Source organism: Octodon degus, unplaced genomic scaffold (assembly GCF_000260255.1).
Source record: "Octodon degus isolate 3935 unplaced genomic scaffold, OctDeg1.0 scaffold00229, whole genome shotgun sequence".
NCBI lineage: Eukaryota > Metazoa > Chordata > Mammalia > Rodentia > Octodontidae > Octodon > Octodon degus.
This window is the reverse complement of record NW_004524805.1, coordinates 592,969-618,958: the sequence shown is the minus strand read 5'-3', so window position 1 is coordinate 618,958 and position 25,990 is coordinate 592,969. Positions and strand designations below refer to the sequence as shown.

At 48.7% G+C, this 25,990-nt stretch overlaps 1 protein-coding gene across 3 annotated transcripts; it reads right to left on the bottom strand.

Annotated features, from left to right (window-relative positions):
- Nucleotides 1–58: 58 nt before the first annotated feature.
- Zc3h12d (zinc finger CCCH-type containing 12D) lies at nt 59–24,985 on the bottom strand. 3 transcript variants are annotated; one of them, XM_023705764.1, is made up of 6 exons: nt 24,847–24,985; nt 17,158–17,541; nt 8,660–8,799; nt 4,799–5,033; nt 1,667–1,773; nt 59–1,109 (listed from the first exon to the last, which is right to left on the bottom strand). In XM_023705764.1, the coding sequence occupies exons 2-6, from the start codon at nt 17,469–17,471 to the stop codon at nt 553–555; spliced, it is 1,353 nt and encodes a 450-aa protein (XP_023561532.1). In that variant the 5' UTR covers nt 17,472–17,541; nt 24,847–24,985; the 3' UTR covers nt 59–552. The 3 variants fall into 3 exon arrangements, with proteins under 3 accessions (XP_023561532.1, XP_004645549.1, XP_023561533.1); XM_004645492.2 differs by lacking the exon at nt 24,847–24,985 and adding an exon at nt 24,673–24,753; XM_023705765.1 differs by lacking the exon at nt 24,847–24,985 and adding an exon at nt 21,731–21,792.
- Between the last annotated feature and the right edge of the window lie 1,005 nt (nt 24,986–25,990).

Sequence of the window (25,990 nt, the reverse complement as noted above, 5' to 3'; positions counted from 1 at the left end):
TTCTTCTTCTTCTTCTTCTTCTTCTTCTTCTTCTTCTTCTTCTTCTTCTTCTTCTTCTTCTTCTTCTTCCTCTTTCTGGATACTAGGAGTTTAACCCAAGGCCTATGCACTAAAATACATCCCCAGCCCTTTTGAAATGTTTTTATATTGAGACAGGATCTCACTAAGTTACTAAATTGCCCAGGCAGGGGGCAGACTTGCACCTCAGGCCAGAATGCTGGGATTACAAGTGTGCCACCAACACTGAATGGATTTTGTGACCCACTTGCAGCTGGACACAAATAGCTGTTCTAAACCAAACCTCCTTCAGTGAGGGTCTCCAAGTGCCACCATGGGGGCACCTACTGTAAAAGAGAAGAAAGCAGATTTTCTGAAACGGGGTCCTGACGGGGTGGCCTCAGGCCCGGGCTGGCAACCACTGATCGGTCCATTTTCCCAAGTTGCCAGGCAAAACAGGGCCACTTACTGGGACCGCCCATGTGCTATCTGCTCGTGCCAGAAGCACCTGGCCACATGAAAAAGAAAAGGGATCCAAGCGACCTGTCGGCCAGTCTAGCGGAAAGACGCTGCTGGAGAGTGCGAGTCTACTTGGTGCTCTACCCCCCGGGAGAGCGGACCGGAAGGTCCCCTGGAGGCGCTATTGCCCTGTACTGGCTCTGTCCAGACCCCGCGACCCAGAAAGCGATCAGAACTGGGCAGCGGGGCCCAATGGTCGTCAAGCGGGCTGCGCAGGAGAAGCGGGACCCTGGAGCCAAGTGCGCCCCACCGCTGAGCCTGCGTGCACAGCTGGGACGGGAGGTTGCCCGCGGTGCTGGGGCTCCGCTGGAGTGGGAGGCCGCGCACTCTCGGCCCCAGTTCCCCGGGGCAATGCTGCCCAGGGCTGCCAGCGCCGCCGCTTCTGAGTACCAGGTTGTCGCTGACAGCCAACTGCGAGAAGCCCCCTCGCAGGGCAGCCAGGGCCGCTGGGGCAAGGCTGCACGAGCCGGGGTCCCGAGGAGCCGGCCGGGCCCGCGTCTTTGCACGTAGCTCATCCGCCACCGCCAGCTGCACGCGGTGCAACCTCTCCGGGTGGTAGAACTTGCACTTGATGCCGTAGGTGCATTTCTTGCCTGGAAGGGGCAGAGCAGAGAGAACAAAGAGTGAGACCTGATGCAGGGGCAGGCCTTGCAGCAGGTTCCAGCAGTGCCAGGCCTTGGCCTCTCTTCCCAGAGTCCCCAAGAAGGCCTGGGGTCTGGGTGCCTGGCAGAGGTGAGAAGCGCCCTGGGCCATTCACAGGCTGAGCAACAGGTCAGCTGGGGGAAAATCCTTACTCTTAATGAGTACTCCTACTAGGCAGAGGTAGGGGCGACAGTGGGGCAAGATGGAGACAGAGTGAAAAGGCTGAGAACTAGACTTAGGGGCACATGGCACAGCCTTGCCCCTATGTGACTCTGACATCCAGCCCCAAAGCTCCATGCAACAGTCTCAGGTGTCAGTTCAGTCTTACAGTAGCCTTGCCCATAAACTGCAGTACAGAGAGGTTAAGCTACCTCACAAGGGACACACAGCTGGTCAAGGGCGGAACTTGGGAAGAAACCCAGGCTGTTGACCAGCACTTTTGACTGTGCCCCTCTGCTGCTCCTGCCAGTCCCTGAACAGGGGTTTGAAGGCCCTGGGCACTACTCACCGTAGGGGCAGTGTTGCCAGGACGGCTCTGGGGGCCTCGGCCTCCTGCTCAGGAAGTTGCTCAGAGTGGGTCCGTGGCGGCCCAGGGGATCATCAGGAGGCATGAACCTAGGATGTAAGCACAGAGGGGTAGACCAAACAGATTTACCGCTGGCTTCTGTATGGGAGCTGGGGGTGCAGGCCCAGGCCACAGAGCAAGCACCAAGTGGCATGGACCGTGCACTCAGGGCAGTAGCTGCGCCCCTTCGTGTGGGCCCATGAGCACAGCACAGTTCCAGCTCTACCCCAGACTCTCTCCCCGAGTGTTACAAGCCAGCAGCACAGAATTGCCTAGCAGCGGCACATGGATATGATCTTGGAGGTCACACACACTTGCTTAATCAGAATCTGAAGTTCTTCATAAATTTGCATTTTAACAATTTCCCAGGAGATTTTTTTTTTTTTTAATGTATTTAGGACAAGCTCTACAGGGTGTATAGGGTCTCACTACACAGATCAGACTCAGTGATTCTCCTGTTTTTCAGCCTCCCGAGAGCTGGGATTATAGGTGTGAGTCACCACACCCAGTCTCCCAGATCTTGTTCCAGGAAAATTGAAGCATACCTGCTCTACCCCCACTCCCCAGCTTCCCACTGACCTCATAGGGTAAGAACTGCCATGGAGTTAACAGAAGGTTTGGAAGGGGGGCCAGGGAGATGGCTCCATGGAATAAGTGCTTCCCTGGCAAGCGTAAGGGCCTGAGTTCAATCCCCAGTTCCGCCAACAGAAGGTTTGGGCGCTCTATGAGCTCCTGGGACTTAGGCCAGGATCATACCAAAAGCAACACAGGATCTGTAGGTAAAGGGTCAGTACTGACAGCCAGTGCCTCAGTGAAGCCAACAAAGGCAGCCAGAATACAGCATCAAAGTGCCACTGCAGCTTCTACCCAGCAAGCCCAGGGCTTCTGGGTGCCATCTCTGCTTCCCTAGCTCTGCACGTGTAGTTCTCTGGCAGCAGCCTGCCCCTCTTCCTCCCTGGCCCAGAGCTCTGACAAGGAAGGCAATGTATATTCAAGGTGCTCAGGGATCCAAGGGCAAGAGTGTCTCAGGCGGGAAACACCCCTGTTTCATATCTTCCTTTTTAAATGAATGCTTTCATTCCCAGGAGACCCTTTCAGGCTACACAAAGGTTCTCAATGGGAGATTTGAAACCAGGGAGGATCTAATAGATTCTAAATGGAGCAGGGACTGTCTCATGGGTTGCTGCCCCCTACCCCCAAGAGTCTCAGAGTCACAATGAACTAACTTGTCCTGGAAGGGCAGTCTCCATGGCTCAGCACCAGTCTCTATAGCCAGCTTCTCAGAGCTGGCCCCTCACCTAAACTCTGTGGACCCGCCCACTACAGTTATTAGAAGTTCCCAAAGTCTTCACTACCTGCCCTCAGGAGCAAGAAAAATGCCAAGAAGGCCCTGTGACTATGGCCAGGGTCCAGGGGTTGGGGGGGGGGGGGCCAGAGGCCCTCACTCATGGTCAGGCAGGCAGACACCACCTGGTCGCCCATTAGCAGAGACCAATGTGTCCAACAGACTTGGCCTGGGCCCCTCGCTATCACCAAGCCAGAAGCAGCCATGACCCATCAGCCCTCAGTGAGGATTTCTGGAACCCACAATCACAAGGTTTGCCAGACATCCAAGCCAAAGCTAGTCAGGGAGAGCAGCTGGCCCTGTGTATCTGGAAATGACAATCAAATGGTCACTGGTGAGCACCTGCCCCAGGGCTCAGGAGGCCATCTCCACCCTCTCAGTGACAGTGGAGGGGGGCAACAGTGTGTCCCAGGGGTGCTCTGTCCCCATCTAGCCTTGGGGGATCAGTTAGCAGTGTAGGGGACAATTCCCTGTAGTCTGCACAGTGATCTCACTTTCAGCCCGTGGTAACTGATGGCCATGACCACTGACCACAGCAAACCCCAGCTCTCCCCACAGCACAGGAAGGCCCCAGGGTGGAGAGCTGCCCTGTCGTGATCAGGGCAGCTGATCAGGTGACTGTTCTCCCCCTTCCCCTTCCTCCACCCCCACAGCTGCCCGTTTACTCATCTATGGACTCATTCACTCATGCATTCCTGTGACACTGTGTATTCCGTGCCAGGCATGCTAGGACATGGCCAATATAGTCACTACTCTTCTAGAGTTGGAGATCCTCTCTAAAAAAAAGTCCCAAAAATTTAGCTGAAAAGCCCAGAATCAGAGATGAGCCTTCACTGCCTGGGATAAAAATTGAAGTGAAAATGATGTCCCTGCTGGCTGCACCACACCAGCCTGGACCCCAGGCCCACAGTTGACTGTCCAGGCTCCCAAGCACATTGGCAGTAGACAAGTCATTGTCCCCTCCCCGCCTTAGCTCAGGGTCAAGGCCCTCACCAAGTGCCTGGCATCCCTACCCTCCAGCCACCGCTGCTTGGTACAGAGCTGACCTGATTCAGGGCACTAGCCTTGGAGCCAAGCAGACTGACAGGTTCTCCTGTCCAGTTCAACCAGGAGGACAGCCATTTTCAGGCAGATTTAAGGTCTTTGCTGCCTAAAGAAAAACTCTCTACTCCCTCCCATATGTAATTCAAAACTTTTTTTAAAAAACCTATAATAGTGTCAGGGTAGTAGCTCAGCAGCACAGCACCTACGTAGCAAGCTCAAGGCCCTAGGTTTGATTCCTGGCAGAAAAAAAAAAAAAAAAAAACACTTAAAATAAGTGAAAGGATATACAACAAAATCCAGATTTTTTTTTCCCATAATGGCTATTTCAAAGGTCTTATTTGGACAATTAAATTCTAAAATAAAAGAAGTTTCTGATGCCCCAAGCTCACACCCTAGCCCACCTGTTGGGCAGTTTGCCATGAGTCAATTGGATGTGGCCATGGAAACTAAAGAGTCAGGGACCAAACTGCCCTGTGGGTGAAAGGACCCACCTGGAAGCTGTCACAGAAGTGAAGAGACCCAGAGCAGCAGAAGTCCTTTATGGCCCAGGGAGACCAAGTGGGTAATGGGCCAGGACCACCTATAAAACTGGGTGTGCCTGCAAGCCCCAGCCCAGCTTTGCCTATTCATAAGAACAGCATTCTGCCGTCACCCCAGCCCTGGGTTCTAGGCCCCCTGTCCCATACCTATCATTGACAAAGGAGAACATGAGCAACCTCTGCTCAATGAACCACTTCCACTCGGGGTTCTCACTCTGCAGATCTCGGTAGTTGTCATTGGAGACGATGACACCATCCTTCTCATAGGCCACCTTCACGATGTAGCGGTCATCATAGCAGACCACCCGCTTGCCATTCACCTTGCGGGATGGGGTGTACACAAGAACCGCCTGCCGCTCCAGCTCCTCCAGCACGTGCTGCTCTGGGACCACAAGCAGAGACCACAGTCGGGGCCACTCTGCGCCATCCTCCTCCCCAGTCAGATGGAAGCAGACACCAGTTTCTCCTCCCACTCCTGATACTCATTTTTCCCCCTAAATTTCACTAGTTTTTCCGGCAGCCCAAGACCAAGGTAGTTTTGGCTTCTGTGTTTCCTGGGTTAAGAAAGAGTTCAGAATATGGTACTCAGTCTGTGAAAGCCCCCTCAGAAGGAAGATATTAGCCACAGCTCTTGTACTTTTGAGGCTTACATGCCACACTGGCCCTAGAGTGGTAGACTTTGGGGACTCCTTCTGGGGATGGACACCCTGTCTTGACTGGAACCTTGGTGGTGCCTTAGCGATGATTAGCAGCCTGGCCCCCACCTGGAAGGCTCCTGGGTGGGCCCTTTACTGAGAAGCATCCCACAAGTGTCTCTCAGCCACCCTTGAGCTGAAGCATCCTGCTATGGACAACTCTGAGTGACTCAAAAACGTAAGAGGAAGAGTCCGGGACTCAGAACACAGACTACATTCTGAGGTGAGCTCTAGTTTCTCACCCCTCTTTAACATTAGGTGCTACAGTCATAAAATGAGGTGTCTACACCTCCTTTACCTATCTCGTGTACTTGTGAGCAGCTGGAGCAAGCTCAGGTGAATAAGAGGTCTGGAAAAAACTAGGAAGGAGGTGGACCCGCGTCTCTCCTAGGAGAAGCTACAGTCTGTGCCCAGGGAAGGGCCACTGCTTAGCTTAGAGTTGCCTTTGGAGACTTGCAAGGAAAACCTCTTCTCCATATACTAGTTACCTAGCCAAAGTATTAACCTATTCTTCATAAATTATTCCTTCCCTCAAGTTTAAGTCCCTTCCAGTAAGGCATGATTTTCAGACTTAAAGAAGATACAGAATGTATTTGTGGCACAAAGTGCAATAAAAAGTGTCATGAACTGTGAGAAGCCCCAGGTGGGCCGTGCTTGGGAAGCCCCTGCTGCTCCTCAAAGCTTACAAGTCCTCTCCGTTACCTTAAGATTCCTCATATTTTATAGCACAGTGTTTGATAAACCATAATTCTCATGTTTTAATTTAGAAATATGTGTGTATGAGAACCATTTCCAATATGGCCACACACTGAACTTCGCAGTGTGTGCAAATGGAATCGGATTCTGCATGCACTTGCACAACTGCTTTTTTCATTGACTATGGCTGGAGAAGTTTGGCTGTCTAGGGTCACTCCACTCAACTTGTGAGTAGGTCCCAGGTACAGAAGTCCAAGGAACTCTCTAGAATGTTCCTTTGAAATTCTCTAATAATTTTCATTAATCTACTGAATACAAAGTGCCCTTGTGGTGGTTTATTTTATATTTGCTTAATAATGAGATTGAGCACCTTTGCATAGGTTTATTGGCCATTTCTGTTTTTTCTTCTATGAAAGACTCTTTCTTCCCTAGCTCATTTTTCTATTGGTTCATTCCCTTTGTCTCATTAATTTGAAAATGTTTTCTACAAATGTAAATATTAATTATTCATCAGTAGTATGTGATGTGCAAGCTTCCCAAGTTTAAGTCGTACTTTCCTTTAGTGATATTTTTATTCATCTTCCTCCACTGTACTGCCCTTATGATAGCTTGATTTAAAATTCCTTTCCTACCCCAAAATAATTTTCCTACCCTTTAGCTATATTATATTTACACATGGAATGAATAATTGAAAGATACTAGTCTTCATGTTTATGCCATAAAGAATTATTTGGAGGTAATAATGTTTGTGTCCCCCTTACTTCCATAAATTCCACTGAAATGACAGCTAAGAGGTATAAAAGGGAACTCCATCATATTAAAAATGGGCTTGGGAACAACAGCAGGTGCAGGATTTTGATAAATTCTAGGACGGAAAGCAGAGAGGACCACACTAACCTCAGCGCAGGGAGGGCAGCACAGCCCCGAGTGTGTGCACAAGGCTGACGCAGAGCTAGGGCCTTTTCCTGTGCAGCCACAAAGCTGTCCATGAGGGTGGACGCTGGCCAGGGCAGGCTGGCTCCTGGGAGGGCTACTCATGACAAGTGGCCCACATCCTACCCAGGGACTATAAATAAAGGAAGAAGGATGGTCCCATCATGCTGCTCCCTTAGAATAAAATTCCTGTCATTGTTGCACCAGATACCTGGTGAGCACTGGCTGCTTGCCCCCTTTGGGGTGTGTGGAAGAAGGTCAGCACCAAGGAGCAGCCCTTCCTTTCAGGGAAAAGTCCCCATACTAGAAGAGAAAGCCCAGGGCAGTTGTGCAGGGATAGAGTACCACCAGAGCTTGGGGTGGGGGGAGAGAGCAGAGAGCAAATAGCATTGCGGAAATTAAGAGAACTTGAAAAACTTTATATTACTATAGAAATATTGAGGAAGATGTTGCAGCCATAGACAAGAATAGCATTTTTATTTTAAAAATAAAGAAAAGGTAAAGGAGACAGAAGAAACTGGTAGCCACTGACAGAATTAAAAACAAATCGCAGACAAGGACAAAAATTTTTGGTAAAAAGACAAGAAGAAAGTGCCAAGGAAGTTTCCCAGCTCAAGTGAGAGGCTGGTCTCCAGGTGCTGGCCTGGCTGAACGCATGCCAACAAAGGCACAGCTCGACTTCCTGCTGCCCCAGAGCTGAACAAAAACCAAAGGAAACCAGTAGGTTTAAACCACCTTGATCACTTGTTTGTTGCTGAAATATTCTTAGCTAATATAAGAATTAAAGAATTTCCTAGATCTCAATTATGATTTTTTAATCTAAAGAAAATACAAAATAGTAAAAGAAAAATGACAAAATATTAGAGATGATCCAGAACACCACTAAACAAAACAATAGGAATTTAACAAAGGTTACTATATTGCATAATGTTGTCTTCAAATTAGTTGTTTGGATTACCAAATATAAGCATGCAAAATTAATTTTTTAAGAAAAGCAAAAAGTTATAAGACATTAAAAGGACAAGAAAAACAAGAATATAAGCATCAACTAGCCCCCTCTGTAGACCAGCCTAAGTCAGCAGTACAATTATCCAAGTCATCCCATGTACATATGTAAACCATTTGTATTAAATGAACAGAAGAGGGGGCCTGCCACTAGCTCAGTTGTTTAAGTGCCTATTCATGCAAACGCACTCAGGCGCAGGATACTACTGTGGTTCAATCCCCAGCTCCACCTGCCTCACCAGACCTGCCCTTCAGGCAGCCTGAGCAAAAAAAAAAAAAAAAAAAAAAAAAAAAAAAAATTCTTCTAAATGAACAGGAGGGACAAGCTGTCTAGTACACAATAAATATTGCCTGGCAGAATAAGGTCTCTTTCTGGTCCTGCAGAGCCGATCTTTCTTTGGTGTTGAAAGTTGTAAGACACAATCATTTGGGGAACGTAAGCGTTCACACTAAAAGACAGAGTATTTATTTATTCATCTGTTTAACTCTTTTTTAGCATCTACTGTGTGTCAGGTATTTTGCCAGGACTGAACAGCCATGGCCAGTGATCTCATGGAGCTCTTAAATTAGTTGTTTGGATTAAGCCAATCGCTAGAAAGGGAACTGACCTCAACTGGGGAGCACCTACAAGGAAGGAAGAGCACTCAGTGCTCCTCAAGCGTGTACCTGCCCAGCTTACCTCTGATAGGGGTGTCGGATCGGGATGGCTCTTTCCTCCAGGATGGAACAAAAACTTTGATATAGGTGTGTCCTCTGTCCTTGAACCAGTCCACAGCCAGCTGGATTCCCCGGCAAGAGAAGACTTCTTTATTTCCATGGCTATGATAGAAAGACAAAGAAATCTGAGAAGACATAGGCAGAGTTCCCAAGAGTGATTTCCCCTAGAAATAGCCTAGATCACAGTCTCTTTACCAAGAAGGAACCAGGCAGATATGCGTTCTAAAGACAGTGCTTCTTCATACAAACTATAGCCCATACTAGAACCAGGAAGCTGGTGATAAGAACATAGCACTCTAGCTCCACAGGGAAAATATTCCAAGGAATAGGAGGACAGGGGAGACTGAGGGAGGGAGGGGTTCTTGCGAGCAGAGGCACCTGCAAAACCTGGCAGGAAGCAGTCAGCCTGAGTCTGGAACAGAACCACACTTAAATCTTCCTTACCATGCTGTCTTCCCTGTGTGACCTTTCCTGTTATTTTCTCAGGGCTAAGAACAGTCACAAGTCTATGAAGCACTATCAATGGTAATGGAAGTCAGGCTTTGTGGGGGTACCAGAGGGCTGGCAGAATTCCTTCAGCTTCAATAACCAATGAGAACGCAGGCTTTGCAGCCTGGAATGGAGCCTCTCCTGGTAAAGGGAGCACACTGCTCTGGCCCTTAAGGCTGCACTAGGAGGCTTGTACATGGTAAGGAGAAAATATTTGCTGTGGTTTGTATCGAGATATGTCCCCAAGGCTTCACGCACTCAGAGGGGGGCCTTGGGGGTTGGCTGGATCAAAGCTATCTGATACTTGGATTAAGTATATGTGGTTCTAAATTTGCCCACCAACTGGTCCAACATAACTCTGGTGTGGATAGTGAGAAGGCCACCCTGGGTATGGATGGAACCACCCAAAGGCTTGGAACCTGGATGGGGCAAAAAGGAAAGTGAACTTTGCTGTTTGCTGCCTTGATGCCTCCTGCTTGGTTTGTTTGCCATGGACTGCTTCTCCTCTGTGATGCCCCTCTGCTGTGTCACCCTGCCTTGGAGCCAACTGATTACGGACTGAAACCTCTATAAACAGTGAGCTGAAATAAACTTTTCCTGTTTTAACTTTTAGTGTTGGGCAGTTTGTCTTAGCGAGGAGAAAGGTAAGACAACACTCAAGATGATACGAGGTGGGTCACTAGTGCCTTCCATCCCAGGGGAAGCTGGAAGAGAAAAGGAGATGGCAGTGGATAAGGAGGTCCTTTCCCCTCACTGAGCCCAAAGAAGAGGGGGATGTAGAAACATCAATGTGCGCAGGAGGCTGAAGTCGGCTTTCCCAGCTCAGCCTCACGGGCTGCATGCCCTAGAGAAATCCTAGTTCTGCAGGGCTGCCTTAGAGGAAATGGTCAACAGGGGAGCCCAAAGGGACACCAGGTTCTTTGCAGGTCTAGTCTGACACCTAGGGTGGACCTGTGCCTGCCAGGAGAGAGCACTGCAAGCCAGCATGACTCACAAAAATGCCAAAGGGACGCATGACACTCCTATGTCATCTGGCCACTGAGACGTGAATGAGAGCCAAGAGCTCTGTTCTATCCAACACCCAGTCGCAGATCCCAGAGGTCACTTGAAAGAGGACTAGGGGGAATGAAGGGAAACATGAGCCTGAATTGCCCTGAAGACAAGACACAGAGATGCCACCATGCTGGCATCAGCAAACACCTACCTGGAAATGGGGAGAGGTTATCATTTTCAGTTCAGCTCAAAACAGTATCACAAACAATAGGTCCCCTGCACTCCACACGTGAGCATCTCTCAACTGTAGCAATCTAGCCTCAGCCTTTCTCAGGTAAGAAATAGCACTGTCCCATGACTTTAAACAATATTAATCAATCTGTTTCTGGGGCTCTGTTTTAATCCCTCAGAAGACAACTTCCTCTCCCTGATTCTTTTTGTACTGGGGCTTGAACTCAGGACTTGGCACTTGCCAGACAGGCACTTATTCTACTGAGCTATCTCCCTGGCCCTCCCTGACACTTTCATTGCGAGTGTGGTTAAGAGGTGGGGGACATTTAGTAAAAGGAAAAACTAGGCCCTGACAGGTGATCAGGCATTGACTGTCATGCTGGTTTAATGGGGACATGTATAAGCCAAAGGCCTGCATTCCTCTGGAGACTTTGCCACTGTCTCAGAGTTGACTGTGAACCTCCACTACGGGAAGGCGCTTGGTGCCAAGAAGAGACGCTCCCCTCCCCTGCTTCTCAGAGTTCATCGTTGATATGTCTAGAAAGCTCTGTCTGCCAAGCCCCTTGGCACATTTCATCTCATCTAATCATTACAAGTCCTTGAGGAAGTAACTTTCACCCTCATTTTACCCTTGAAGGAACTGATGAGAAGCAATGTGGCTGGCTCTGATCTAGCACCCCTGCCCTCTGAGCCTGATCATTGGCTGCAAACTCTTCCTCCCTCAGCACCCAGCCCCCTGGGCCCCAGGGCCAGCTCCTAGGAGCAGAAGCCACCCAAGGCTAAGTGCTCCTGCAGAAAGGAGCACTCCTGGCTTACTGTCCAGCACTGAGAGCTGGCTCATCGACAGCAGGCTGGTGGGAAAAGGAAATGAGCGCCCAGAGGTTTTGAATAGCGTGAGGGTGGAAAGGGGAAGTGGTTGGTGCCTGAAGTAAATTACACCAATGTGACAGTTGTGCCTGGGGCAGCCAGAGTAGGGGCATTGTCTGTTTCTGTGCTTAGTCCATTGAGCCATCTCCCGGCCCCTGTGTCTGTAGAAACCAGACCATCCTGTAGCCTGCTGGATCCTTGAGTGGTGCCATGGAAGTTGCTGCAGAAGGTGAATTCACAAAATCATCCCTGGGAGCAACACTGGGTATAGAATGGGAGAGAAAGGAACAATGACTTGCTAGAGGTCTGGAATATAAAGAGACACCCTTGTTTCCACTGTTTTTTATTTAGCATTAAACTGCCAGCACTCTGAACCTTCTTCCCAGGAGATCTCCCCCACCACCCCAGCAGTCAGGGCAAGAGGAGGTGGGCAGGGGCTGCCTTGGGTGCCCTCACCTTGTAAAGGAGAAATAGGTGCAGGCTGAAGTAGGAGCCAAAGGTGAAGGCTAGTCAGAACAGATTCAGGGACTCAGAGGCGAGTCTGACCCCCAGCCCAGAAGCACACTCCTACCTGTCTCTTTCTGCCAGCTTACGGTCCACTGAAAGGGACATGAGGAACACAGGTGCTCTTTCCACCCAGACTGTTCCTACTGACAGATTCCTTCCTCTAGAAGAAGCAGAACCTGCCAGGTTTCCCAAGAGCTTTAAAGTATAAACAGAAACCCAGACAAAAAGTTGCCCCAAAAGAGGACACACTGAAATGAAACCCAACTCAGAAGCAGTCAGAGGATGTGAAACTCTCAGGTGACTTCCCTCCAAGCTCGAGGCTTCGAAGCCACCATGGCTAGATTTGCCTCTAGGATGTGAAGCAGCTGGGTGCTACGAGTTCTTGGGCATCACAAAAAGGAAAATAAAGCTGCGCCATGACACCTGAGAAGCTACATGCTTCTCAAACATCATGATGCAGCTAACAGGCCACCATACAAGGTGCCTGCTCTCTAAAAAGTTATGGGACATCTTGCTTTTAAAGCCAGATGTGGGGGCCTGCCAATTAGCTCAGTTGTTTAAGTGCCTGCTTAAAAAAGCAATGAGGCTCAAGTTGCACTGCTTCGAATCCAGATAGTCCCACCAAACCAGAAATGCCCTGAAGGCATGTTCAGACCTCCCCACCTCAAAAAAAAAAAAAAAAAAATCCTTCTGCCATTAAGGGGCCGGGGAGATGGCTCAGTGGAATAAGCACTTCCCTGGCAAGCACATGGGCTTGAGTTCAATCCCCAGTTCCACCAAAAAAAAAAGCCAGATGTCTGGCAACTCAGGTATCCAACTATTCAACTGAGTAACCCAAGTCCTCTCTCTCTCTCCCCCTCCTCTCCCTCCCTCCCCCCACAAATAGATTATAACTAAAAACACAGTTCTGGCCTGCCCGTCCCTCAGATCCACCATCAAAGGCACACATGGCACCTGAGGCCCAACAGTGGCAGCAGCAGGCAGGAGTAGGGTCTGGGCACAAAGCCCTGCAGCCAGCCCTGGGAAGGGAGCAGGGACCTTGCGCATCCAGCCTGCCCCTGGCAGGTCCAGGTTTATCCTGCTTGGGTCAGGCTCTGGTCAGCACCGGTAGACTCTGGCACTGGGACAAACGCCAGGGATCCCACCCCATGGCCCTCTCCAAGGCCAGATGGGGGGAAAGCCACAGCTGCGGAAACTGCAGCAGGTGCTGGGCAGCACTGCAGAGAGCAGGGCGTCCAGAGCTAACTCACCGTCCAAGGAGGTGGGCAAGTTGCTTTTTCTCTCTCTGAACCTCTGAAGAAAAAGAGAAATTCCTTTAAAGCAAAATATGCTTGTGTCTTAATGCATCAGAGATGAAAAAGTCATCGATTTGTGATTACTTAGTCCAACCTCTTAGCTGTGTGAATAGGTCTTGAAAAAGGGACTTGCCAAGACCCCACAGCTGATCAGCTAAGCCCCAAGGCTGCACAGCTTCTTAGATGTGGCTATTTAACGTCAAATTAATTAAAGGGAAATACAATCTAAAATTCAATTCCTTAATCGCCCTAGCCACTTCTCACATGCTGGGTAGCCACGTGTGGCAAGTGGCTAACCTAGCACATAGTGCAGACTAAGACTTTCCATCATAGCAGTGTTGCTTCTTGCAGCCCTGGGTTGAAGTCCAAACTCAGACCTTCTGGCACTGAACCCTGTCTCTGGTCCTAAGCCTGGTTCCCCAGGTCCTGGACTAATGCTCATCCACTTTTCGACATAGAACTCTTTTTAAAGTTGGCTCATTACAGCCAGGCATGGTGATACACAGCTGTAATCCCAGCACCTTGGGAGGCTGAGGCAAGAGGATCACAAGTTCAAGTATATGCTAAGAAACTTGGCAAAACCATGGCTCAAACTAAAAGTTTTTTAAAGGCTCTGGGCACACTCACGTCAACAGCATGTATGCTGAACATGGGCTGGAGCTGGAGCTCAGTGCAAAGCCCTTGGTTTCAATCCCCAGAACAAGAAAGAGAAAAGTTGACTCACTGTTGATGAATGGGGGAATAAGCCACTAGTCCTACTGATGAGAGCCCAGTGGACTTTCTGCATGGCTACAGTGAAGAGACAAAAGGGTCTTTAGGTCTGTCATATGGCAGTGCTAAACTCTTAGCTCTGTTCTATTTAAATGCCTCACAGATAAAATATTTCATACAGTAGCCCAAATCCCTGAACAAATACATCCCATTGTTTATCAAAAGCCCTTGGCAGTGACCTGGTCTATGAGCCTGCAGAGACAGCATCTAGCACAGGCCTTTGCTCAGCCACAACCAACACATAGAGGTCAGGGCTGATTCAACCACTGTTGACCTTGGCCAAGCTCATCAAGGCCCTTCCTGGGTGAGAGAGGGTCAGGCCCAAGGATGGACACCCACTCGAGTATCCCTGGGCTGAGCAGGGACACACAACCTAGTGCCTCCTAGAAGGCAGAGAAAAAGAAACCCCATCAGAAAGCACAGCCTCACAGGCAATTTCTCATTCTGCGTGAGCCATTGCTAATATTTGGGCTATCACAGGCCCTTAAAATATCTAGTGAAAGCTGTGAATCTTCTCAGAGAAACGCAGACATGTGTACACATGTGCTTCACAGTGTGGGTTGTTTCAAGCCCCACTGGAAGCAAAGGCCACAAGTCAGCAGTGCAGAAAAATGAAAGAAAACAGACTCCCTACTCGAGCTCCCAGAAAACACCCAGCTCAGCTGATACCTTGAGTGCAGCCCTGGAGCCCTGTGTCAGACTTGGGGCCTCCAGGCCTGGAAGGGAATAAACACGTGTTGTTTTAAGCCAGCAAACGGCAGTAATAAACTACAGAAGATGCTCATCTATAAGGACCACAAACACAACTTCCTAAAGTCATGATTTTACAAAACAAAAAACATTTGTCCTAACAAGGCAGGCTACTGTCAGACACAGGCAAGCGCAGGCTCCGGGAGACAGTCGCAGCCAGCGGTAGGCATTCTGAGAGTGCTCTTGCCAACAGAAGCTTCATCTCCCATCTGCTCAGGGACAAAGGGCATGTATCCCACTCAGCTTCGCTCCCCTTGTCCCTGAAGGGCAGCCTCACTTTCAAATCCATAAGACATGGGTGTCTTCCATGCAACAAACCTCAGTGAAGGACAGAAATCCTGCTTTTGAGGTCACTGGAGCTCTGAGGTCAGCAGATAATGACACATTGGTTTGGGTTTCAACCAGCCATCACTTACAAAGGGGCAGTCTCTGCCTAGATCTCAATCACAGGGGCTGGTAGGCCCCATGTGGTTGTGTATATTTGTCCCTTTTTCCTACCTGTTGGGATGCAGGGGGAAGGCATGCATATTTGCACGTGCATACACAGGTGTGTGCATGGATTTGGGTGGCATGTGTATACATACATCCATGTACATACCCAGAGAACACACAGAGAAAATGCACTCGGGTTACTCAGGTGTTTTGTAGGCAGCAAGTCTGTGCAAACACTCAGGCCCCGGCTGGCCCCTCACAGTTAGTCTGGTGAAAGGTTTCCATGTGTAACTCCTTCAGGCTGAGCATAAGATTAAACTGACTGCAGCTGTGACAGTGGTGGGAGCAGACAGGGGCCCCTAGAACACCTCGTGGCCATGTGCAAATAAAGGACGTAGTTTAAGTTGGAATCCCAGGCAGCAACTGAGACTCCCCTCTAAAGAAAATCTGGCATTGCCACCACATAACAGCTCCGAAAAGTATCCTCTGGTCCCCCCCAAAAAATGCTAATGTTTTCCTATAATGCCCAGAAGTGATCTTTTCACCATGTCTCCACTCTACTGTTTTGGTTTAGAATCTAAAGCTGGGAATGTTTTTAATTTATATGATTATCATTTTACATGCACAGCCCTCTTTCTATTGATGCCCAGCGAGAGAAAGAGGAGCCTTATCTAGATCACCCAGAGACCAGGCTCCTTCCAGGACCCTTAGAGCCTACTGGATTACCATGCTACAGGTCTTGGTGCAGGATTCCACAGGCTCCCTGGTAGGGAACATGCATGAGGATATGAGATCAACCCTGCATGGGCCAGCTCCAAAGTCCAGGGAAAGAGGATCTTGTCGTGTGTATGTGTGTGTGTGTGTGTGTGTGTGTGTGTGTGTGTGTTTTACTGAGGATTGAATCTAGGCCCTTTGCATTGAGTTACATCCCCAGCCCTTCTTCCTTTTTTTTAAGACAGGGTCTGGCTAAGTTGCCTAGACTGAGCTCAATTTGCAATCCTCCTGCCTCAGCCTCCCAGAATGCCAGAACTCTAGACTTCATCATGTGTTAATATAATAAGATGGGAGACCTGCCTGGTTTTAAAAGAAAAAAAAAAAAAAAAGGCACACTGCTCTCAGTATAAAACACGTAGGTGTAGGAGGATAGCACCCAAGGGTGGCTTATGTTGTGCTGAATCTTTTTCCAAATTTCTATCTGTCCTGCAAAGGCAAATCCTGGGGGAAACCTGAGGCTGCCTGTTGACATGGTGGAGGCCTCTGAAGCTGCTTTTCTGAGTTCTTCTCTATCACTTGACTTTTAAAAGAAAGCACATATTTGCAGCTGGGAGTGAACAGTTTCCTAGAGCTCTGTGTTTGCCTGGCTGTCACCAAGCCAAGGAAGGGGCAGAATAATCCACGTGATCAAGCAATGACCTCCTCACCCAGGGCAGGGCACGGGAGGCTACAGAGAGTATCACAGTGGGTGCAGCCGAGCCAGGCACAGCAGCCACTCAAGGCATGAGGCCCACGTGTCCAAAATGCACAAGGCTGCCAAGCCACTCTGCAGCTCAGGGGAGGAGAGGAGGACACAAACACTCTTGTCAAACCCAACAAGGGAACTGAGACCGCCCCTCCCCAGCAAACGCCCAGCAGCAGGTTCCCGTGCAGCTCTTCTTTCTCCCACGAGATTCTCACATCTCTGAGGGAAGCAGAAGAGAGAAGAGGAACAGAGCACTCTTATCTTCCGGGAGCCAAACAGCTGGCGAGGGACACAGTCCAGAGAAGCAGCCATGTCTGTCCACACCTGACCTTGGGTGTGTCCGCAGGACCCACGCCTTCGCCAGAGGAGAGAAAGCTTTGTGTGTTTCCTCTAAGTGCGAACAGCAATAGCCCCCTCCGGTTGAGTCTGAGCAGAGGGGGCCTGTCCCTATCATTTTGTGCCACCCTGACTCTCATACTGCACTCTCAGGAGGGCCAGTCCCCAAGGTACATCAGTAAGACGTGGACAGGGATTCTAAGCCTGCTCCACTGGCCCCAAAGCTCTTCGGAACAGTCGTAGAGAGCAGAGATGATTCATAGCCTTTCTGAGAATCAGTCCCCCATTTCCCACCCCCAGTGACCCAGTGAGGAAAAGCAGGAAAGATACCTCATTGCCACGTTGCTGCCATCAATCACTATGGGACGCAGAGAACTGGCCGGGTCACTGCAGTCCTCTTCCAGGTCTGGCCCTGGGCCCTGCCAAGCAGAGTCTGGGGCCCCACAGGAGCCCCGGGGAACGAACAGGGGCCCATTGCTGCTGTCTGAGGCTTCCTGAGCTGTAGGGCGGCTGCCTGTCTGGATCAGCTCCTGCAGGACATCATTGACCAGGGCGCAGTCACCCAGCTTGTCCAGCACCCTGACCACGTCCTCCTGGCTGTAGCCCAGCTTCTGGAAGAACTCCATCTTGCTCGGGCGCTCCATTTTGTGCCAGCCAGCACCTTGTGCAGGTCCGGCCCCAGGCTTCCTCCTGGCAGAGTCCCACAGGCATAAACTGGAGGAAAAACAATGTCCATCAGGTGCTTTCTATGCAGTGCAGCGGCCACACTGCCAGGGGACTGAGGGCAAGCCACATACACTCCCTCTCTCCAGCCTTATCAGTCAGGAAATCACCTTGAGCCTGGTCCCCTTGGGGATTTTCTGTTGCTCAGTGTGGTTGGGGAGCCACCGATGCAATCAGACTGCTGTGCTGGTGCATTCTCAAAGGCCTTTAACCCAACACGCCTGTGCAGGGTTCACCAACCACACCCCAGGGTGGCAGGTGCTGAGCAGGGCACCCAGCACTCAGAGGAGGCCAAGGAAATGTGCCTGAGGCTCTGTGAGGGGCTGGATGGTGGCCCACAGATTCCTATGTTGAAGTTTAAACGTGACACGATTACACTTGGAAAGAGGACCTTTAAAACAAAGGCGTCAGCATTGGCCCTTATCCAATGACTGGTGTCCGCACAGGAAGAGGAAATTTGGACGCAGAGAGGGATAAATATTTGATGTCATGGGAGGACCAGATTTGATCCTTCCTCTTGAGCATTACTGTCGGGGCTACACCTGTGGGTGACGAGGCTGGGGGTGGGGGCGGGGGACTAATCCTTTTGTTTTGGAAAATAGTTATTCTTCATCATGGTATTTTCAGGAGACAATGACTAAACCAACATGAACACTTGGGACAAGCTAATCTCTCTTCTACCTAAAAAGATCTACATCTTTCCAAAGAAATTTTAAATACAGCCATAAACATGAAAAATATATTTCCTGTGAAAATGTCAAACAATGCAAAAGTATAAAGAATACTGCAGACCCCGGCTCCCTAGAGCCCACCTTGCTAAGCCCGCTCACTGTCTGCCTGTCTCCAGCACTTTCTCTACACATTTAACTTGAAAATTAATAGACACAGACAAATACAGTTTTGGGGTTGCTTGGTCTGATTTTTACATAAATGATGCCACACTGGACATATTGTTTGGCAACTTCCTTTTCTTGTTAAGAATGCATTTTGGAAATGTTTTCCAGGCCAGTTGACTTGTCCTGCTGCCCACAGTACCCCCAGAATCTGAAACAGCCAATGTGTAGTTATTCCAATGTGTAGTTGTTGAGGGATAGATGGCCAGACAGATGAATGGACAGATGCATGGATGGATGGGTGTTCCTCTCCATGGCTTAGTCATATGGCAAAGATTGGAAGTTTAGGTTGTCTTCCATTTTTGTCTGTTAGCAGTCCTGCTCACCGGAGATTGCTGCAGGCTTCCTTTGCCCTGTCCTTCCCTCAGCATGGCTGGTCCCTCAGTATCCATCCTACTGCTCCATCTGAATCCTTTGCTGTGTCCATGACGATGCAGGTTGATGCAGCGGCTGGGGCAGAGCCAGCGAGTCCAGGGTCCAGCAGGCAGAGGACACTGCGCATCCAACCTCTGGATAGCCGGGCCTCTGCTGTAGTCCTCACTCGCTCTTCTCCTGCTTGGCTCTTCCCAGAGCAGTGCCACCACCACGCAATACTGCAACAGCCCCAAGGCCACCTTCTCACTGCCAAGTGCTGCAGCATTCTCACCCTTGCCTCTGCCAGCCTCTCTGCTACTTTTGATTCTGGGAACCATGCTCTGACTCATTATTTTCAGTTTTAAAATCATGGACCTTCCATTAGCTCAGGTGTTTAAGTGCCTGCTGAAATTAAATCATGGACTGCTTCTACCTGAAACTCTGCTCCTGCAGGTTATCCAGCTTGGCCTGACTCTCTGACCTCTGTCCTGCTCTCTCCTCTCTCCCTCCTTCAGTGTGGAGCTCCTGCACAGGCCATTCTGTAGACCCTGTGACCTGTGCTGAGCACCAGCACACACACAACTATAAGCCATGCCACACAATGCCACACACATGCACACTATATAAACAGAGTTCTGTGGGAACTCAGAATGCTGGCATTCAACAGACTATGACGTGTCTACTTCAGTGGTCCTCACAAGGTGGTCCAGAGAACCCTGGAGGGCCCCAAGACTTTTTCAGGGAATCCATGAAGTAAAAAAATATAACTCCTAATTTTATACTGGTAATTTCAATAATAATTTCAGAATAACACTAAGATATATTTTTTTAATTTTATTTTCTGGGGCCAGCAAGATAGTTCAATGGTCTAAAGTGCCTGCTTAGGCAAGCCTAGGGATGGCAGTTCAATCCCCAGCACCCCATGCTGTGCCAGCCTTGCTGCCCAGGTGGGCTGAGTTGGACACAAAAATAAATAAAATAAAATAAAAGACATTATTAAAAATTAATTTTATTTTCTGTCATGAGTATCCCATGAAATATTCCTGAGACTATCTGTCCTATAATATTACTATGGTTTAAATGCAAAAGCAGTAATAAGAATCCAGCTGTTTTCCATAAAACTAGACATTAAAGAGATTTGAAAAAAAATCATGCCATTTTTCTTACTTTTTTGTTTTAGAAGATAAAGTTCTCATAAAATTTTAATTGACTTACTGTTGTTTAAAAACAAATGGATTTACTTTCCATCTCTCAGCTTTAGTTTCCAACAAAGTATATATTTCAATAGGTAGATATAACCCTCAGCAGCAAAAGCTCTTGAAGGTCTTGAAAGTATTTAAGGGTACAAAAGGGTTCTGGAACCAAAAAGTTTCTTCTTAAATCAAGAGCCAGTCCCACAGGTATTTTCACAGAGCTGGATCAGTGCAGTCGGCCTCTAGATGTGTGGCTAGTCTCCCAGGCCCCAAAACCCTACTGCCCTTCCTCTCCACAGCCCCTCCCCACCCCTCGACTCACCTGCTCCCAAGGCCTCACTCCAGCCTGCCGCGTCCCTTCCCCAAAGCACTTCAGCCTTCACAGGGCCTCCTTCCTCAGGCTTCACAGGGCCTCCTTCCTCAGCCTTCACAGGGCCTTCTTCCTCAAGCGCATCTGCCTGTAACTCACTTGTAGCCAGCGTCCTCCTTCCAACACAGGCTGACACAAATACGAGGCACGATTGAGAAATACAGTGATTGTTTCATTTTCCTTTGCTTTTGTTACAGCGCAGGGTGCATTACCATTGATCTCTCTTACAGTATGACCCCTCACTTCAAGCCCACAGTCTCATTCTTTCTGAAGCATTTCTGGAAGTCTTCTTTTCTGAGTGTCTTTATGTGCACTGCCCTTGCTCCTTGATGTCCTGAATCAATTCAAAACATTTATTTTTCATGGTCATCTTCACTCTGGGAGGTGCTGGGAGTTGCAAGTGTCACACGTGGTGAGTAAGGCAGACGAGAATGCCGGGCGCCCTGGTGGATGGCCCTCGGCGGCAGTGGTCACCATCGCTCTAATCACACCTCGGAAATACACTCATGAGAGAGAATTTCTTTACAACGTGGCAAAAAACAATGAGATAAGTGTGTTCAAATCAGGGGGAAATATAGTTGCTAGTAGAAAAGGCAACCAGACTGCAGACATGTGTTGTGGTAGAATCTAAGTCAGAGACAGCCGAACAGAGCAGAAACAGCGAAGCAGGGTGTCGAGAGACTTCGTAGGCAGAACAAGGCAGGAATTCTTTGAGGGGACAAACACCAATGTGTCTCTTACCGTAATAAACTTTTAAAACTTAAGCACTGCTCATTATTATGACCATAGCTCAGGTCTGGTTAGAAGTATGATCTACCAACCCTGCTGACTCCACAGACGCCGAGTTCTAATCAGCTGTGCCGTGATATAACTGACTCTGCCCACCTCACCCATCATCTACCAACAGCCCACTCAGTCCTTCTCTGAACCCAGGGTGAAACTCTCCCTGCTCCCTCAGAACTCCAGAAGGCACATGCTTTTTTCTCTTTACTTGTAATGCTCCTTTTGGCTTTGTAAAACTCAAGATTCCACACACATGTCACTCAGACTTTCATTCCACCAAAAGAATTTCCATGTTCCTCGCCCTATGCAGAGTAAAGGACAAAACTTGCACATGAGAGCGCCAGCCCCACCTTCAGGCCTGACCTACCTTCCCCCTTTTGGTCAGGTGCCTCTGCTCTAGTCTCTCCTTCTCTCTGTTCCTGGTGATAGTCTTTCTCTCTCAGGATGGTTTCCCCCTTGGGCTGGGTCCGACACAGACCAAATTCCACAGAGAAAACTAATACTCTTCCAGCCAGAAGATCAGCCCTAAGAGGTCACTCTCTGACTCGAAAGGCCTTTACTCAGCTTCCTTCCCAAGCATGGAGTACCTGCCCTCTCACCATGCTAAGTCCACTGTCACATCCTCCAAAAAGCTTTCACAAGCCCCATGGTCCCATCCACATCCACTGCCACAGCTCCCTGCTTATGTCTATGTGGTACTCACTTTGTTTTGGAAGAAACAGAGAGAAGGGAAGAGCAGAAAGATCAACAAATGACAGAAACACAGAAGTTCACAGTCATGTGGTTCTTCGTGGTTTCACAGAGAGACTCTTATTTAAATTTCTTATCATTCCTGGCAGCATGCTGGAATAAACACAGGGCCTCTCCTTTCATACATGAGGAAACTGAGGCTCAGAGTGGTGCAGAGTAAAAGTTATATAACTAGTAAATAAGAGAGACTGGCAGTCAGTAGGTCTTGAAAATAATTCTGTCACTCTGAGTTACACTCAGGCCCAGTATAATACTTTGTTACTGCAGAAATGAAAAAAAAAAAAAAAATGTGACCAGGTCAGGTAATTTTTCTTGAATCACAAAGGAACGGGTAGGGAAAGAAGTTATGTTTATTTTGAAACGCTGCATTTGGGTGTGACAGAGATACAAACATTTCCACAATGAGAAGATTTGGATTTTTGACCCAAGTGGGGAGGCAGAGTGGCTACTGAGGCCCTTGTCCATGGCTGTAGCTTTCCTCAGAGCCCCCCAATTAGACCCAGGGCTCCTTTACTGAAAACTTCAAAGTTTTATGTGGGACAAAATGTCTGTTTTTACATAAAACTAACAGGAAGAACTCACATTCTTTAGAGGTTTTTATCTCCTCGAGGTTTTAAAACAAAACTTTTAAAAATTTTGTTTTTTCTATATGAGGAAGGTCCTAGCTGGCAGTGGGGGGGGTCTGTGCTCAGGAGCCAACCTGGGTCTTTGGGTGACAACCCTCCCCTGGGATGTGATGGTCCGTGGGCTCTACCACCCCAGTTGCTTTGCCTTTCTATTTTTAAGACCTGAAAGTCTGAACAACCTCATCTCAGTTTTCTTCCTCAATCTTGACTGGAAATCACAAAGTGCATAGAAGATTAATAACACAATCTTCCCAGTTGCCCCATGAGCTCTTGCGACAGTCAGCATCCCAACACTTCCTTCTCTAGTTGTTGGTAGACAGGGTGTTTGGGTGGAATCCAAAGTCAGAGACAGTCCAAGAGCACAGAAATAGGAAGAGGGATTGGGGAGCTTCCTAGGTAGAATTAGATCTGTTTCTTCTAGAGCAAGAAACCAGACTGAGGACCTGTAGGCCAAAGGTCTACACCCCAGGGCCCAAATACCCCCTGAGGAAATCAAAGAAAATTGAAAGAGAAGAAAAGAGACAGATAAGGTGCACAGGAGCAGTGGTCACTCTGCATGCAGCATTTTGTAACTACAAGCTGCTTCCGCTTATATTGTGTGCGATCGCTCCAAGGGGAGGTGCAAACGCTGCCTCAATCCTTGTGCTGCAGTTTCTCTGTGGAAACTGAGGAAAAGAGAGGATTCAGTGATTTACCCAACATCCCACAGAAAGTACGAGGAGATTGCAGACTGTAAAGGGCCACAGTTCCCATTACCCTTACCAGGAGGTAAGCCCTAGCCACCACCTGCTGCCACGAGGCCGCAGCTCAGGGCCCACGGGAGCACATTCAGCATCTAACCCTTGTCCCCCAAGACCCTTCCATGTAGCCTCTGCCAGTTCCATAGAAATCCATGACACAAAGACTGCCAGAATTCAGCCATTAGGATGAAAAGGTGGGCCTGCCCCCATTTTCTCAACAGAGTTTAAGCAGAAGTTCTGCGGTTCAGCTCAGATCTGCAGGCCCTCCATACAGCTGTCAGTTAGATTTTGAGGAAGTCAAAGAGAGGCAAAGATTTCAGCCCATAAGATTGGCAAATTTCTTGACCTGGGATTTTTTTGAAAGACAATTTAAAACAAAAAAAATTTAAGATTGTAATTAAATATAAAATTCACCATTTTAACCTTTTTTAAGTATACATTTCCATAACATTAGGTGCATTTACAGTTTGAGCGACTATCACCATCATCCATCTCTAGAACTTCTTTAATCTTGCAAACCTGAAATTCTACTCATTAAACACTGCCACCCATTTCCCCTGCCCTCCAGCCCCTGGCAACCACCATTCCACAATTTGTGAATTTGACCCCTCCAGATGGAACACGTGTCCTTTGCTCATGGTTTATTTCACTTCACGTAGTATCTTCAGGGTTTGTCTATGTTGCCGCATGTGTCAGAATTTCCTTCAGTTCTGAGGTTGAATAATACTGCGTGTGTACAGCACACACTACATTTTCCATTCACCCACCCATTCATCAGTGACATCTCATGTGCCTGCACTTTTGGCAATGGCTATAATGCTGCTGTGTGCATCGGAGTGCCAGCCTGGCCATTCATTTTCTCCTTAAACTTGTCCCCAGATCTTCTGTACAGCTGTGTTACCTGTGCCTTCTGTATGGCTTTATGCTATACAGGTATTTGCAGCCCTAATCCACGTTCCAGAGCAACACTCCTATATTCTGCATCCCAATCTATTCATGTACATCCTCTGGCCTAGGAGAAAAACCTATAATCTTGGAGAGGCAGAACTGAGGTTTCTAATGACTGCAGGAAATTAGCTGAAAAATATCTTCAGCACAATCAGATTTAAGAGTCCAATCTATTCGTCTGCCTGCTTGCAGCTCACAAGCCCCCCTCTAGAAGCAAGGTGCTCGAGGCCACTGCCCAGAGTCCCTAATCTGCACTCAGCCAGGAAACTAGCTACCAACAAACCATTCTTTAGATGCTTCATGAGCACCAAGGCAGGGTAAACTAGCTGTGTTCCTTTATCTTTAAAATGCCTACAGACACCATGCAGGAGGCTTTGCTTAAACTGAAGAGCTTAATCTTTCCCCCATAAAATCTTTGCTAAAACTAAACAGGGATTGGCCCTCAAGGAAATTTAAGATGCTTACCTTATTTTTCAATTTGAGCATTTAGAATAATTTCAGGTGTGAGAAGTCAGATGACTGCTCACCAACTGGCCCTTCTCCCCAACCTCCCTCCAAGGATCATCTGTGCTCCCAGCCTGTGACTGAAGTCTGCACACTGTCTGCCACGCTGCCCAAGGCCTGGGCACATACACTCACCTGCAGGGTGTGTCCTCCTGCTTCTCCTGATGGATGCTGGCCCGGCTGCCCCACAGCCTCCACCTCCACGGTGATGCAAGGGGTCCAGACCGCCAGGGGTCTCTGGAGTCAGGAAAGGGTGGCCAGCTTGGGCCACTCCACTGCTGGAAGCCACTTCACACCAATGTCCCACTTCCTGTAAGGAGTCTCATTCAGCTGCGGAGGTGGTGGTTAGGCTTTGAGTTTTTTGTTTTGTTTTTTTTTTTTTAGGGGAAAGGAAGAAAGCAATCAAACAAGGGAGGAGAACTTAATGTTTTCACCTCAGCATGAGTCACTGAATCAAAGTTCAACAGCCACATACAAAGTGAACTCTTGAGAAAGTGGCAGCCATTGAGGAAGGTGAAAGCCATGAGGAAATCCAGGAGCTTCCAAGAAGGAGAACAGCAAGAATGTGCAGGTGAGAGCTGCAGCTCCAAGGCCCCCTCCTGCTTGTGCCCTCCCAGATGAGTCTCAGGGAGGGAGAACTCAAAAATAAATACAATGACATCTTGCCAGGAGAAGAGTGTTGGGGCAAGGGAGAGAACAGAGATGGCTGTGGGGCACACAATGGACATGGGCATGGAGGAAGATACTGTTCCTTCTTTCTCAAAGAGAGGAGGCCCAAATAAATCATGGAATGCTTTGGAGCAGGAGCCTGGACACAGGGATAACATGACCCTGTGGCTCTCCTCACTGCATGGAGTGCACAGTGCTTCCCTTTCTCTGGGTCAACAGAAGCCTAACCCCAGGACCACCCGACCACAGCATTTATTTGCTGAACTTAGGGATGCCCATCAGTGATCAGAGTAAGAGGAAAAGGTGCAACCGAACCACACAGCAGCCCACCTCCCAGCAAACATCCCTACAGCAACTTGCCCAAGGATGCAGCCACACTGGATTTATAGCCTGGGAGTTGAGGGAAGGAAATAAGTGTGGCAAAAATTAGCCGGCTGAGACACATACATCTGTTATCCCAGCACTCTGGATCTCATGTTTTGGGCCAGACTAGGCTAGAGAGTGAGTTTAAGACTAGCCTAGATTGGGCTGGGGAGATAGCTAAGATAGTCTAAGCACTTGCCTGGCAAGCCCAAGTATCCGAGTTCAATCCCCACACCACATGCCATGC

Coding starts and splice junctions, on each gene's coding strand:
- Zc3h12d (XM_023705764.1), bottom strand. CDS start 17,471: ATGGAGCGCCCGAGCAAGATGGAGTTCTTCCAGAAGCTGGGCTACAGC. Junction 1,774..4,798: donor TTCTCCTTTGTCAATGATAG/GTATGGGACAGG, acceptor CTTACATCCTAG/GTTCATGCCTCCTGATGATC. Junction 1,110..1,666: donor CTGGCAACACTGCCCCTACG/GTGAGTAGTGCC, acceptor TGCCCCTTCCAG/GCAAGAAATGCACCTACGGC.